Source organism: Furipterus horrens, unplaced genomic scaffold, assembly GCF_987537825.1.
Source record: "Furipterus horrens unplaced genomic scaffold, mFurHor1.1.pri manual_scaffold_4, whole genome shotgun sequence".
Taxonomy (NCBI): Eukaryota; Metazoa; Chordata; class Mammalia; order Chiroptera; family Furipteridae; genus Furipterus; species Furipterus horrens.
Genome location: NW_028327174.1, coordinates 30,113,967 through 30,126,062, shown reverse-complemented (window position 1 = coordinate 30,126,062; position 12,096 = coordinate 30,113,967). Strand labels below are relative to the sequence as shown.

The window sequence follows — 12,096 nt, the reverse complement described above, 5'->3', positions numbered from 1 at the left end:
GCAGGAAATGCAATATACACCATCACAATTGCACAATTTCACCACACGGTGGTGGTAAATTTGGGAGCTGAGTGAGTCCGTTAAATGCTAAGATGCATGTAATCTTGTATGTCAATACACACACAATCTATTTTAGAAACTGCCTGTTAGAGTTTCTGACAGAAAACACCAGAAGGAAAACCTTTATATGGTTTAAGGTCAAAGGTAAATTGGTATTTATATTGGGTCGTTTGGGGAGGAAGAAGGAAGCTAAGTGACATCAGGTCATTACTATAATACAATACCTGTTGAATATATGCTATTAAAAAATAGGTTGGAAAAATGTTGAGAAACTTTAAAAAGTGAGGCATATTCTCTAAGAATTTATATCTAGAGCCAGTGGGATGACTACATTTGAAAGTGTGATAATGGTAAGACATTTTTTTTTCTGCAACAGTAAAAGCTAAATCTTAGGCAAGAAAAGGATAGTAAGAGGGGAGGAAAAATAAAAAGTGAAAACTGGATCCCCAGAAAGAGTTCATAAGATTTCAACTGTAATAGTTGGAACTTGCCTTCTTTCAGAAGTTAAAACTTAGGCAAGCATATAAACAATATGAATTATTTGCATCTTTCATTTTATAACCACTTTACTTGGCTTCCAGAGATGCCTTTGAGGGGAGGGGATTGATCTTTATAATATTGTAACTTACAAGAGAAAATTTTCATCTAAAGCAGTTTGAAAAGCTGGAGAAAAACTTAAGCAGTTGTGCATGGAACATATCATGTATATTAGTTTTCTAAAGCTAAAGGCCATACCTTCATTGTAAGGAAAAAGTTAAGGCATTTTTTTTCTTTTTTCACAAAAAAATATTTTGCTGTGAATGTTCTGTGAATATTTTCTTAAGCTAGAAAGAAATCCTATATTTATGATTAGTATCTACAATGTTAGCAATTCTTTTGAACAAATTTAAGAGAGATCGAGGGAGAACAAAAATTTTTTTAGAAAGACTCAGTCATTCATATCAAATCACAACACATCAAGATGAGGATTTTGAAATTTGGAAATCTAGAATGATTTCTAGAGAGTGTCAACCTGTTTTATAAATAGAGAACAAGAATTACATTTCCTTATTTTATTAAAATACAAGCAAGTTTAAAATAAGAAAGGCATATGAGATGAATTGAGCTTTGCAATGCTTTTTAGAATTCTGAAGTATCTACTGAAAGGCAATGCTTGTCAATACATTTAATAGAATGATAATATCACTATATTATTAGTATTATTTAAAAATAATATCAAGTGTATGTTGTTTTACTAGGAAGAAATATAGTTGTTTATAATTTTTCTTACACTTAAAATTATGAAAATCACAAAAAACTTTGACAGCACTTTAGAAAGGAGAAGATTCACTATCTCTTTATCATTAAGAGTTTAATAAAAAATGACTAAAATACCATATGGTCTAACACCTCAGTTTTATGACATTGATAACTAATATTTATATACTCCTAAGTATAGGAACTGATTTAAGCTTCTTATTTACATTTTTTGAGTTCTTATAGTAACCATATTAGGTATTTTTTTAAAAAATTTATTTATTTTTTATTGTTTTTCAGTTACAGTTGTCCTATTTTTTCCCCCTTTACTCTCCCCCCAGCCCACCCCTCTCCCACAGTCAGTCCCCACCCCGTTGTCCATGTCCATGGGTCATTTATACATGTTCTTTGACTAGGGTAAGTACTATTATTATTCACAGCTTTAAAATGAGAAAATTCAGGTACAGAGAATTTAATATGTCCAAGAGCAGACATTTGAATTTGGGAGTATGAACCCAGAAATTCTGCTTTTAAACAAGATGCCAAATTAGTAAATTTAATACTTTTTATTTCTAAAGGTCAGAGCTAAGCTTAAGTGCTCTAGGATTTATATATAAAAATAATTACCACCATTAGTCCTTTGTACTCATCTGCATCAGGGACTCCTACTCAACTCTAAAAGCATAGCTATATTTTCTTTCAAAGCATATATTTCTATCAAAATTTTTATGTATATTTCTTGATTTTCTGTCTCTTTTACTAGAATGTGAACTCTACATTCTAGAACAAGTACCGAGATATCTTGTTTGCCTCCATATTGCCAGGGCTGAGAATAGTTCCTGGCTCATGGTAAGTGCTCAATTATTATATGTTTAATGAACAAATGAGTAACCATCCATGCATATATATGTTCTAAGACATAATTCTGAATTTTAAGTAGGTTCACTAAATTGTTTCTTCACTATGTAAGATATTTAAAGGTAAATACTATATATATGGCCTGTAAAAATATTTATTGAATGAATTAATTGTTAGATTTTATACATATAGAGCATAGTACCAGGAAGTAAACCCTTATAGATTTTGTTAACATGTAATGCCTTCTTATTTGGAGTGTGATGCTAGATATATCCTGGAAGAGCCAGGATTCAGGGAGATGGAAACATAGAATGCCTTTTCCATAGCCTATGTGGAGGCTAGCGCTGCTTGTAATTGAAAGTAAAGCCCATTGAATGCCCTGGACACTAAGCCCTTTGAGGGCAGAGCCCTCACTGATTTTGTTCATTATACCAATTACTCATTAGCACAGGGCCTGCCACACAGCAGTTGCACAGGAAATATGAGCGAATGGTGAATATACAGATAACTATACCATCAGGCATATTATCAATTTTTACATAAGAGTGCAAGTGCTAGGAGAAGTTGTAGATGAGAAAAGGCATTTATACTCTTTACCTATAAATTGTTGAATTAGCTAAGAGTTAGTGACAGTCATTGTAAAAGGTAAAGATCCATGAGCTGAACCTTGAAGCATGAAAAAAGAACCATGTAACTTAATTCATGCTCTGATCCAAATGACAGCTTAAAAAGCAGGAATTTTATTGACAACTATATGCTTTAAACCCAGAGGTGACTATATGCTTGGATATGATAACATTGGTGCCGACAGCAACTCAAAGATACTATATTGACTGTCATTATGATATAGTGAGTTCTATGACCAGATTAGCTTTGCTCAAATCCTCTCTCTCTTATTTACTAGCTGTGAGGCATTGGGCTAATCAAATAATCGTTTAAAGCATTGTTATTTATATGATTAAATAACATTTATATGTTATTTATTTTTTGCTCTTGAACTATTGTGAACTAATACATGTAGAGCACGGATAACAATGCCTGGCCCTTAATGTAATTATAACTGAATACCTATTATGCTCTGGACATTGGGGTATATGTATATAGCTGAGGAAAAGAAAACAAAACTAAGAAAAAAATATATAAAGCTAGAATTTTGACCATTATATCTAAAAGTCACATCTAAAACTTTTGAGTAAGTTGGTAGCATAAGGTGTGAGTTGTGAAGACTCACTGACTGGGCTCAACTCCATGGTCTTTTGCTCACCAGTCCATGAATATGATCTGGGGAATGTCATGGGGTTCCCTATGATTCATTTTCTTATTTTTAATAAGATATACCACATAGAATTATTGCAAAGACCCAATGTGATAGAAATGTTTAAGTCCAAGTTATAAAATATATGGAGTTATATGGATTTAAGTTAAACTTCAATTTACATGAAACTGAAATGTTTTTTTTTTTCTTAGCAACATGAATCTTCTAAACAAAAGTAGAAATTAAAGTAATACATTTTCTCTCTTCCTCCATGTTGAAATGAAACTTATGATTTAAGCTTTTTTTTTTTTTTTTCTGTTAATGTTGAGGACACTGTAAAGACTTTTAGGTGAATTAATATTGAGGATTTTAGGTGTACTTTATAATGTTTCTTTGTGAGATTTCAGATGCAGAGCCCTGGAGCTTTCAACGCAGGCTGAAGTGGATAACTAGTTCCAAAAGATATTTCTAAATAACTCTTTTGGCCTCATTATGTTATGTTCCACAAAGATATATTGTGACCTAATGTACCATTTGACACATTTTATGATGAAACACCTCATACTAGAAAAAAAGAGTCATGTCACTGGAAATCCGTTATCTGATGTAAATGACAGGGTGCTGGGATTTTTGCTTAGTGCAGATAATTGGAATATTCTACAGATAAAATCTGCCAAAATATCAAAGTTCACTGCATACTGTGCAATTTGGTTTTGAAGTAACTCAAGGCATCACACAGGGAATAAAATTCATATCTAACAGCATGAAACTATGTCATTAAAGCATGATAATCCTTTCTAGGTATTTTATTATATATTATGAATCTTAATTTGTCCTGACTTAAACTGTGTTGACGCAGAAATAAATAGTCTTCAAATAGAACAAGAAAGTGTTCCTCCTCTTCCTTCAGTAGTTTCCTTTTCACATTTTCTATTACATTTACTTTCTAGTTGACTCATTGATGGAATGAACATGATAGCCTTATTAAGTTTCTCATAAATAATTTTTCCAAGAGATCTATTGATTTGTTAATATACTGAGGTTGCAGTAAATTGTTCATGTAATTGCTCTAGTCCAAATTGTTAGCAGGCATATAGACAAATATTTTATTATGTTTTAATAGGTATACTCAGGTGAACTACACTCATCAGGCTATGCAATTAGAAACCAGTAATTGTAAAGATAAGAATATTGTCCTTAAAATGATCAGTTTGTAAATTAAAACAAATATTAAGAACGTCTTACCTTTCGAGATAACTTTCCTGGAACTTCCTTATTTTTCTGCAGATTAAGTTGAATAATAGATTTATCTTTCTGAAATATTTTGTGGCTCCCCAAAGACTGATCACTGAAAGGAAAAAATGAACAATTATTTCCTTCCACAATCCCCTCCAAGTGTTTGTTTTCCTCTCTGACTTTTACTTGGAACTTAGCCTGGTAAAAGTTTCATATCTATCCCTAGGTTTATATGTGTTTCATATTCATTTTTAAATGACAAGATATGACAAATACCTTCAAATGCATTAAGTTGGGAAATAATTAGATGCTTTTAGAGTAAACATAATAAATTATCATAAAGAATATTTTACATATTCAAAGTTAGTATTACTCAGACATCTCAAGGCTAAGGACTGCATGCTTCTGGGACGTCTAATTGATGCCAGAAAGGGTCTCAAAGAAGCAGAGTGATGAGGTGGAAATGTCATGGTCTTTAGAGACAGATTTACTATCTCCACAACTTTATGCAGGTCAATTTAACTATCTGAACTCAACATCTTCCTTTGCAGGATTGGGATATTAATGCCTGTGTCAAAGGATTGACAAGTGAATTAAACAGAAAAAAATATCCCTTTGTTTTTCAGAAATTTCTAATGGTGTAGTGCATTTTCTCCCTCTGTCTTTCTTTGTCTTCCTTCCTTCCTTCCTCCCTTCCTCCCTCCCTCCCTCCCTTCCTTCCTTCCTTCCTTCCTTCCTCCCTCCCTCCCTTCCTTCCTTCCTCCTTCCTCCCTTTTTCCCTGATTGATGCTTGCTTGCTTTTCTCTCTCTGGGTAAATAATGGCTAATCACAGATTAAATGATGAGCACAATGAATTACTGCTTTACAATGTAAATCTGCTTCGTATTCTTTTGAAGAAAGGGCTATTACTATATGCCCTCTTCTACAGCTTTGAAGTTTGGTATTTCTAGTGACTTTGAGTCATTAAAAAGAATGAATTGTGTTAATGTACTTTAAGTATCTTGTTTAAAGATACGAAGGATATCAGGAGAAAAAGTACTCAGTTATTTGGAAAACTCACTAAATATTTGAGACCACCTATTTCTAACAATATCAGATCAATAACACATTACTATGTTGATATCTGTTAAATTCTCTGTGCTTTTATTTTGACAATTACTACATTTAAAAAATCCTTACAGTTGTTCTTTTCCATATATACTAATAAATCAAAGTTCTGCACATCCACTTATTTATTCTCTCTACAAATGCTGGTTACTATCTTAGGAACTGTTATGAGTATACCTGTCATTGAAGATGAAAACCAAGAGGCTGAATCCTTGCACATAATTTCTTCTAGTTCCTATTTATAAGCAGCTCATGTTATTTTAAAGTATCTCATAGCAGCATGTTTATATTAAAGAGAGATTAATGACTTTAACACCAAAAAAATGATATGCAAATACTTCATATTTGTCTTATGGGTAAAAATAAAAATAATGTCCAACCTACAAATAATGATTCCTATCAGTCCAAGAATCCTTATAAACACACATTTATGAACATTACTCTTTAACTGGAATAAATATGTATCTTTATTTTATAGGATAACTAGGTTTAAATGTTCTTTATTCTTATGTGTAGTAGGTAGTCACAGAGATATATTGTGAAATATTAGTCATAAAAAAAGTATTTTAGTTTGATTTTATAAATAGAGAGTCAGGATTACTGACAGCTATTGAAGACATTTCTTAAAGAAAACTCAGTAATTAACCTCTCTTTTAATACTTAGGTTGACTAAGAAATGTAAGATGAGCATTCCAAATATTAAAATATTAATAATAATGATAATACTCTACAGAATATTTTGAAATACTTATATGTGTATGCATATGTATATACATACACACACATTCCTTTGGTATTTGCCACTTAAAAGTTTCTATAATACACCTACCATATGTTTAGTTCTAGTAACCTGTGTAGCTAATAAAAAGACCTTGTTATTTGTTGCTGACTCATCCTAGGTAAAGATAAGTGATCATTTGTTTTCCTCAGTCAATGTTTCTCAAGTTTATTATTGCTTTTCTCTCAGGGGAACCATAAGTAGGGAAAGTTAACCTTAATTACTTATATAGACAAGTATAAGTTAAATTCTAAAATTAGAATTTTACAACCATGGGGTTTAATCGAGGAGAGTCATGGTTTTGAACAGAGACCCTCCATAGGGCATAAATGGATAGCAATGGACCTAAGAGATCTAAACATTTACATTCAGGTGCCCCATTTTTCTTAAGAATTCTGTCCAGCTTGTGAAAAGACAACTATCCCTCATGTCTGTATACAAAAATAAAATGAAATTGAATATACTGCAAAGGAGGTTTTATTTAAATCCAGAAGAAATGTTTTATTAAAAATGTTTAAGTATATGGTGCTCTATTAAGCTATGCATTCACAAAAGACAATAAAGTTTAGTACAAAAATCTATATAAACAAAGATAATAAAGACAGAGAGGCAATAAGAAAGAAATGTAGCAGTGAAGCTGGAACTTTGTATTTTTTGCAAATACATATACTAAGCTCCAAAGAGTTCTTTTTGGGATATGATATATTAAATTTGTAATGCAGTCACCACCACAGGAAATAAAAAAATACAGATATTATTTCATTTCAAGTTTTCATGATTTTTTTCAAAATAGACCTCCAGAGGAAAAACAATATGTAGAAGTTAATAAAACAAAACATTCAAGAACTAAGATTAAAATAGCACATTTAAACCTCAATAAGGTGGTAGGGGCTAATTTGAGATACTATGTAATTCAAATATTGTCTATCTAATTCCTTTACTTTAAGAAAAATAAAGTACTAGGTTATTTAAATTTCAATTAAATCAGAATTGATGGTGGTGGTGGGACAGTGATTTAATAAATCTTAGTGTTTAGAACTAAATGACACCTCTGAATATCAAAAGTATCTCAAAAGCTATTATATTAGGTATTATAGTTTTAGGTATAATAAAATTCAAATATATACCTGCATTTAGTTTTGAGTTTTCTTATCTTCTTGGAAAAATCATGCAACAGTTCAGTGATTATTTTTATCAAGTCTCACACAGGTTTTTTCTTTGGGAAAATTGCTTTCAAAAGAGGATGTATAGAGATTATTCACATATTAGGGTATTTATTCTAGTAAAGTTATTATTTAGAATCAATTGAAAGTGTGTATGAATAATAATAATAGTAATTATTATTATTATTAATGATTTAGTAATGGTAGAAACCAAAGTTAATTTTAAAATATTAAGAAAACTATTTTGAAGACCTGAAAACTAAATTTAAGTAACTCAAGATATTCTCAGTGAATGATTCATTAATAGAACACACTTTTATTATCATGTGTGAGAGCTCTCAAAGTTCTGACATGATTCTTTTGGTGAACCATGGTAACTTTATGGTTCATTCGGTGATTTTATGATTGGAAGAGCAAACCTATATAAAAGAAACATACCTTAACGTATCTCTTTTCTCAAAATAAGTCTAAACAATTATAGTAGAGTAGATTATAATATTGAAATACTTAAGCTGTTCTGAATGTGCTGAAAATAATAAATTTGTTCAAGTTAGCTAAATTAAATACTTAATTTTATTGAGAAGAAAAAATTTCATTTCCCATTCTCTCCCCAGGAATATAGACAACCCTGTTTTTACTGCAACAAATATAAACCATTACCTTAAAGTTTATATACTGTAATCTCACCTTTTCTTTACTGGTAATTAATAGTCTTATTTTCACTTTGAATAAAAGGCAATTCCAATTTGTAATTAAATGTTTAAATAATAAATTAATACAAATTATCACAGAATTATCGAAAACATTTTTAACAGTATAAGTTTTCTATAGAACTTTTTTTTTTAAATGCTTCTAAAATAATGCTTTCTTTTTTTTTTTTTTAATATTTTTATTTTGGTTTTTCAATTACAGTTGTCCCCTTTTCCCCCAATTTCTCTCCCCCACCCAACTCACCCCCTCTCCCACAATCATATCCCTCCCCGTTGTCCATGTCCATGAGTCTTTCATACAGGCTCTTTAATTAAACCCTTCCCTTACTTATCCCCCTTCTCTCCCTCTCCCCTCCCCCCTATTGACTGCTATTCTGCTCTTTGTTCTATTTAGTTCCTTTGTTTGTGTTGTTCTTTAGTTTCCTGTATTAGGTGATATCATATGGTATTTTTCTTTCTTTGCCTGGCTTATTTCACTAAGCATAATTCTCTCTAGTTCCATCCATGTTGTTGCAAATGGCAGGAGTTCCTTCTTTCTTTCTGCTACATAGTATTCCATTGTGTAAATGTACCACAGTTTTTTGATCCACTCATCTACAGATGGGCACTTAGGTTGTTTCCAGCACTTAGCTATTGTAAACAGTGCTGCAATGAACATAGGAGTGCATAAGTTCTTTTGAATTGGGGTTTCAAGATTCTTCAGGTATAATCCTAGTAGTGGAGTCATTGGTTCAAAAGGCAGTTCCATTTTTAATCTTTTGATGTAATTCCATACTGTTCTCCATAGTGGCTGCACCAGTCTGCATTCCCACCAACAGTGCAGTAGGGTTCCCGTTTCTCCACATCCTCGCCAGCACTTGTTGCTTGTTGATTTGTTGATGATGACCATTCTGACTGGTGTAAAATGGTATCTCATTGTGGTTTTTATTTGCATCTCCCTGATGGCTAATGATGTTGAGCATTTTTTCATGTGTCTATGGACCTTCTGTATGTCCTCTTCGGAGAAGTGTTTGTTCAGGTCCCTTCCCCATTTTTTAATTGGGTTGTTTGTTTTCTTGATGTTGAGTCGTATCAGCTCTTTATATATTTTGGAAATCAGTCCCCTGTCTGTGATGTCATTGGCAAATATGTTTTCCCATATGGTTGGTTTCCTTTTCATCTTGCTGATGTTTTCTTTTGCTGAGCAGAAACTCTTCAGTTTGATGTAATCCCATTTATTTATTTTTTCCTTTATTTCTCTTGCTTTAGGAGATGTATCCGTGAAGAGATTGTTACGTGAGATATCTGATATTTTCTTGCCTATGTTTTCCTCTAGGACTTTTATGGTGTCACGGCTTACATTTAAGTCTTTGATCCATCTTGAGTTTATTCTCGTGTGTGGTGTAAGTTGGTGGTCTAGTTTCATTTTTTTGCAGGTCCCTATCCAGTTCTCCCAGCACCATTTGTTAAAGAGGCTCTTCTCACTCCATTTTATGTTCCTTCCTCCTTTATCAAAGATTAGTTGACCATAGAGGCCTGGGTTTATTTCTGGACTCTCTATTCTGTTCCACTGATCTATATGTCTGTTCTTATGCCAGTACCATACTGTTTTGATTACAGTGGCTTTGTAGTATTGTTTGATATCTGGTGTTGTGATTCCTCCTGCTGTGTTCTTCTGTCTCAAGATTGCTTTTGCTATTCGGGGTCTTTTTTGGTTCCATATGAATTTATGGAGTATTTGTTCTAGGTCTGTGAAATATGTCATTGGTATTTTAATAGGGATTGCATTGAATTTGTAAATTGCTTTGGGTAGTATGGCCATTTTGATGATGTTGATTCTTCCCATCCAAGAACATGGTATTTGCTTCCATTTATTTGTTTCTTCCTTAATTTCTTTCTTCAATGTTATGTAATTTTCAGAGTACAGGTCTTTTATCTCTTTGGTTAAGTTTACTCCTAGGTACTTTATTTTTCTTGTTGCTATAGTAAATGGTATTTTCTTTTTTGTCTCTGTCTCTGCTATTTTATTGTTGGTGTACAGAAATGCCTTAGATTTCTGTATATTTATTTTGTACCCTGCGATTTTGCCAAATTCACTTATTATATTGAGTAGTCTTTTAGTGGAGTTTATAGGATTTTCTAGGTATACTATCATGTCATCTGCATATAATGAAAGTTTCACTTCCTCTTTCCCAATTTGGATGCCTTTTATTTCTTTTTCTTGTCTGATTGCTGTGGCTAGGACTTCCAACACTATGTTGAAAAGGAGTGGAGAGAGTGGACAACCTTGTCTAGTTCCTGAGTTCAGGGGGAATGCTTTCAGTTTTTGTCCATTGAGTATGATGTTGGCCTCAGGCTTCTCATATATAGCCTTAATTATGTTAAGATATGCTCCCTTTATTCCCATTTTGCTGAGTGTTTTCATCATAAATGGGTGTTGTACTTTATCAAGTGCTTTTTCTGCATCTATTGATATGATCATGTGATTTTTGTCTTTCATTCTGTTTAGGTGATGTATTATATTTATTGATTTGCGAATATTAAACCATCCTTGCATCCCTGGAATGAAGCCCACTTGATCATGATGTATGATCTTTTTGATGTATTGCTGGATCCTGTTTGCCAATATTTTATTGAGGATTTTAGCATCGATGTTCATCAGTGATATTGGCCTGTAGTTTTCTTTCTTTGTTGTGTCTTGACCTGGTTTGGGGATTAGGATAATACTGGCTTCATAGAAAGAGTTTGGGATTTTCCCCTCTTCTTGGATTTTTTGGAACAGTTTGAGGAGGATAGGAGTTAGTTCTTCCCTGAATGTTTTGTAGAATTCGCCTGTGAGGCCATCCGGTTCAGGGCTTTTGTGTGCCGGGAGATTTTGGATTACTGTTTCAATTTCCTTTTTTGTTATTGGTCTGTTGAGACTTTCCACTTCTTCTTGATTCAGTTTTGGAAGGTTGTATGTTTCTAGAAATTTGTCCATTTCTTCTAGATTGTCAAATTTCTTGTCATACAGTTGTCTGAAGTAATTTCTAACTATCATTTGTATTTCTGAGGTATCAGTCGTGATTTCTCCTCTTTCATTTCTGATTTTGTTTATTTGTGTCTTCTCTCTTTTTTTCTTGATTAGACTGGCTAGAGGCTTGTCGATTTTGTTGATTTTTTCGAAGAACCAGCTCCTAGTTTTGTTGATCTTTTGGATTGTTTGTTTAGTCTCTATGTCATTTAGTTCTGCTCTGATCTTGATGATTTCATTCCTTCTTCTTGCCCTAGGCTTTGTTTGTTTTTGTTGTTCTAGTTCTTGTAGCATTGTGGTTAGGTTTTTTATTTGAGATTCTTCTAGCCTTTTCAGATATGCCTGTATTGCTATAAACTTCCCTCTCAGGACTGCTTTTGCTGTGTCCCACAGGTTTTGGGTTGTTGTGTGCTCATTATCATTAGTTTCTAGAAATTTCTTGATTTCTTCTTTGATGTCATTGTTAACCCATTCATTATTTAATAGCATGTTATTCAATCTCCATGAGTTTGGGTGTCTTTGATTTTTTCCTCTGAGGTTGATTTCTAGTTTCAGGGCATTGTGATCTGAAAAGATGCTTGATATGATTTCAATTTTCTTGAATTTGTTGAGGCTTGTTTTGTGACCTATCATGTGGTCTATCTTTGAAAATGTCACATGTGCACTTGAAAAGAATGTATATTTTGCTTCTTTGGGGTGG

General features: G+C 32.5%; 1 protein-coding gene across 1 annotated transcript in view; it reads right to left on the bottom strand.

Moving 5' to 3' along the window:
* Positions 1–12,096, bottom strand: part of PIK3C2G (phosphatidylinositol-4-phosphate 3-kinase catalytic subunit type 2 gamma) — a 283,426-nt gene that overhangs the window by 248,272 nt on the left and 23,058 nt on the right. The window contains exon 5 of the mRNA XM_090275472.1: positions 4,655–4,757. Within this exon, the coding sequence (XP_090131598.1) occupies positions 4,655–4,757 (103 nt within the window). The remainder of the gene's footprint in view (positions 1–4,654; positions 4,758–12,096) is intronic.